We start from the raw sequence: 4427 nt of genomic DNA, 5'->3' as shown, positions 1-4427 counted from the left end.
GCATAGCCAGACAACGGGAGGGGTTTTGGAGGGCTTGTATTGCCTGCTGCAAGATGTAATAAATAATTAAGCAAATAGTAATTAAAACCAAAACCAACCAGCAACCCACACAGTATGAGTTCCTTGGGTGGCTGATGTAATTTATAACAAGATAGGACAGCTATAGGGAAAAAAGCTCTTGGACAGTTTATCTTTTTTTAATAAAGCATATGCATAATCCATCTCTGTGCTAGTGTAGACAGGGATTTTCCAGAAACACTCTTAGCCAGCTTTAGTGCATTGCATGGGTTAAAGAAAAGAAATGACTATTGCCTACAATTTGAAACAGGTGCACTTGGAAAATACAAAGCATCTGTTTGTTTTGTTTTTCCCCAGGATACAGATGAGTTTATCTTGCCCACAGGAGCCAACAAAACCCGAGGCAGATTTGAGCTGGCCTTTTTTACCATTGGAGGATGTTGTATGACAGGTAGGTGGTTATGATTTTCACTTTCCCAGCTGTCCAAGTAGCCCCTATGGACTGCAGCAATTGATGAGATTGTAAATGTCTTGTTCTGTAAGCTACTGACTGTTCTAGTCTTACATGAACAGGTATTTGACTTCAGTCTGTAGAGTGAAGTCTATTCCCAGTGTTCACTTCTTGTACTGTTTGGGGGATCTTTATGCTCCTTTTTCTTCTTAAAAATACTAACTGACATTATGCTAACTAGGGGCAGCATTTGGTGCACTGAATGGTTTGCGACTTGGCTTGAAGGAGACGCAGAACATGGCCTGGTCAAAACCTAGAAATGTACAGTAAGTGTTTCATCTCAACAAAATGTACACCTGAGTGGCATGGTTGTTTCTGCCAGCTTGTACAAGGTTAGATCGGAATATACTGCAAAAATAAATGTATTCTTTTGTCTTTAGTGGGGACAAATGAGAGTCAGTGTTTGTCTTCAAGTTACAAAACATTTTCAGTTAGTGATGTTCGGTTCAAGCTTTTTGCTTTTCCTTAAGTGACAATTGGTGTGTTGTCTGACTTACCTTAAATATTTGAGAGTAAGTTACTACTTTGATGTTTACTAAAAATCTCCTTCAGAGTCAAAGCAGTGTTTTTATATGTTGAAGTACTCCCAGAAGCAGCAGAGATTGCTTTGAGCTATTTTTTGCTTTCATTTATCTGAGAACAAGTCTCCCTGCTTTCCCAAGCTATTCAAAAACAGGAAGAGATTAAAATGCAGGAGCTGGGCCTGCCTGGATTTGCATTAGGGATGACATTGTTGTGTGCTGCTGAGCATGTGTTGTGTGGTGGAAGGTGTTCTAGATTGTGGCAACCACGAATACCCATGGCACTGCCATGTTCTCACCTCACCTGATGGTTTGAAAGAACTCAGTACAGACAGGAACTTTTTCTTCATCAGGATTTGTTGCTTCTAGAATTAATGGTAGTTTAGACATAACTATAAGAAAACCTAAGTGCCTGTAAAGGAGACAGAGGAAACCAATGGAGTGGAATAACTGGGGGAAACAATTTTCACTCCCAGAAAACTTTGGAACAAGGGGATTTTAGAGGAGGAAGTTAATATTTCCTGGTACAGATTATTCTGGCTCTGCTCCTTTTAAAATTCCGTGTATTCATCCCCTTCTTTATCAAAATATTCACCACTATGATTATGACTTTTCCATAATGTTCTAGGTGAACAGAGTTGTATTTTATGTATTTGGAATGAGTAGAATTAACAAAACCATGTTTTTAAGCACAGACTTTGGCAGGTCGAGCCCAGGAGGTGGCAGTCAGTGCACATGCTGCTGTTATCCTGGCCCTGCAAGGTTAAGGCCTGCTGAAGGTCATCACCTTCAAACAGTGCATTAAGTTCTGTGCTTTCCTTATCAGATGCAGGAAAGAGACTTGCCTAGCTAGATTTCCTCCAAATTTATCCTTAATGTACACAGATTTTATTGGTTTTCATGATTTGAATTGTGCTGTTAATCCCCTGTTGTCAAGTATCTCACAGTATGCCATGGTTATTAAATGTATCAATTTTCTTATCAATTCAGAATTGCTGTAAATTTAACAAAATGGGGTGGGGGGTGTAATTAAGGTTTTCAGTCCCCTAGCCTCTTGGATATTTTTTCCTCACGAATCAAAATGAAGATTTCCATTATTGTTGGGTTCACTGCCTAACCATATTATTCAGTTATGGCCTGTGGCTCCTAATGAAAATTCTAAAAAAAGAAAATTAGTGGAAAATTACCTCAAATCAAAATACTGTGTGACACTGTCATTGCTTGAAGTGATAAACTAGGTTCCAGTGGTAGTCAGCTGTCCAGAGCAATACTGTGCCTGTGATAGTGTTACACTGCTGGGAGATAAAAGTCAGTCATTTCTTCTGGCTGTTGTTGTCACCGTTCTGGAGACAGCTGATGCCAGAAAGAAGTGGCATTGTGCTTCCCTGAGAGTGCACTAAAGGTTTTCTTTTCCTCTTTAGTGCTAGTCTGGAAGCATACAGACACACGTAGCCAGGGTTCCTGACCTTTTGGTGGGTGCTGAGTTGGACAAATGGAAGTGCAAAAGATCACTTCCTGCCTTGCTTTAGTTTGGGCTTGTTTGTAATACCCACACCATTTGCTCAGTCCTGTATTGCTTGCACCTTCTAGAAGAGCAGTTTGGCTTTTTTGGAGATCTTTTGCCCAGTTACGTTTGCTCAGTCCTGTATTGCTTGCACCTTCTAGAAGAGCAGTTTGGCTTTCTCGGAGATCTTTTGCCCACTTACCTCAGCCTAAGTGTGTCAGTCATTCTCAGTAGCTATGTGTAGTCACTACATAAGGAACAGCTAGGGTTACAGAGTAATTTGAAAGGAAGAGATTTGAGTTTTGATGAGGTTATGTATTAGCAACCTGCCTGCTTTACCTTAACATTTGCCTTTAGAGAGTTTTGGGTTCACTATTCCGGTTTTATTAATCAAATGTGTAGTGTAAACACACAAGACCTACTGTCATAAACTCTGCTTTGATGTAAACAGTGCTAAAAGTTTTCATAACTTTTTAACTCCTTTACAGAATTCTAAATATGGTGACAAGACAAGGAGCATTATGGGCTAACACTCTGGGATCACTGGGTAAGTGAAGTCATTCTTTTTTAGGGAAAACAATTTAAAGATGTAACTGGTTAATGGAAGAGTGTATTCTCTAAATTTTCACCATGAAACCCATCAGGATGAAGTGTGGGTTTTTTTCCTTTGGAAAATGAGGGCACCTCAGTAGACATCAAAATTGACAAGACAAGGAGCATTATGGGCTAACACTCTGGGATCACTGGGTAAGTGAAGTCATTCTTTTTTAGGGAAAACAATTTAAAGATGTAACTGGTTAATGGAAGAGTGTATTCTCTAAATTTTCACCATGAAACCCATCAGGATGAAGTGTGGGTTTTTTTCCTTTGGAAAATGAGGGCACCTCAGTAGACATCAAAATGGAAATTAAGTGGGTTTTTTTCCTTTGGAAAATGAGGACACCTCAGTAGACACCAAAAAGGAAATTAAAGGCTAAAATAGAATTTGAAGCATCAGTAGCCAAAAGCCTTTAATTAAAATCCAGTATTTTTTACTGTATTACAAACAAGAACTCTAGCTATGGAGTGCCAAAAATAACTGGAAATTATAGATAGTGCTTACTTGTTGATAAATTCCAGTTAATTCACAGTTTATGGCAAAAAAATACAGTTTAATACTTATGAAGTAACTTTAATAACTTATAGAGAGACTTAGTGATCATGTGATCAACTGCCTGATGTCTGTTTCCTGTTAAAGTGTCAACAAAATGTTCATCTGAAGAAATGTGATAGTGACTACAAAGATTTATGCTTTAATGAAAAATCACACAGGATACCACCAACTCTAAATGTAAATGTTGCTTATAACTAATGCAGGTTAAAAAAAGAGAAAAGAAAATTATCAATAGCCTGACATATGAGAAAGAGCTTTTGTGAACTTAGGGTTGAGGGAGGAGGGGACTGTGAAATGAAATCACATCAGTTGCCTCAGAGAAACAACTTGAGATCATTCCATAAAATGAAATAACTAGTGCCCTAGAGAACACAAACTCTTTGGCTTCCCCCTTCCCCTAGCCTTCCCCAGTCTTAAAAGACCAAAAGTTACACAGTTACTTTGAAAAGAGAAATCCCAAACTGATGAAATTATTTTGAAGAAGAATAATGATGGAACTCATTGCCCTGCAAAGTTGTAATAGAAGTTAGCAATATTTAATTCAGAGATTCCATCATGTTATAGCCCAGTCTACATACATCTGAACTTTGAGAAATGCATCGAAGCATAGGCTGAGTTGCAGTTATTACATTTTTTTGAGTCTTATTTCTAAAGAGTGGGTTAGCTTGGTAGTTTTAATTCAGACATAAGCTTTTGAGGCATAATACAGGGGCCACAGTT

The 4427-nt window shown here is 38.4% G+C and overlaps 1 protein-coding gene across 1 annotated transcript in view; it reads left to right on the top strand.

The window, feature by feature from the left end:
* Nucleotides 1-375: 375 nt before the first annotated feature.
* Nucleotides 376-4427, top strand: part of TIMM23 (translocase of inner mitochondrial membrane 23 homolog (yeast)) — a gene marked incomplete at its 5' end in the record, with an annotated part of 14637 nt that continues 10585 nt past the window's right edge. Inside the window, 3 exons of the mRNA XM_009078227.1 lie at nucleotides 376-469; nucleotides 711-795; nucleotides 3043-3101. Of these exons, the coding sequence (XP_009076475.1) occupies nucleotides 376-469; nucleotides 711-795; nucleotides 3043-3101 (238 nt within the window). The remainder of the gene's footprint in view (nucleotides 470-710; nucleotides 796-3042; nucleotides 3102-4427) is intronic.

This window comes from Acanthisitta chloris, unplaced genomic scaffold (assembly GCF_000695815.1).
Source record: "Acanthisitta chloris isolate BGI_N310 unplaced genomic scaffold, ASM69581v1 scaffold777, whole genome shotgun sequence".
NCBI lineage: Eukaryota > Metazoa > Chordata > Aves > Passeriformes > Acanthisittidae > Acanthisitta > Acanthisitta chloris.
This window is presented reverse-complemented; position numbering and strand designations above follow the sequence as displayed.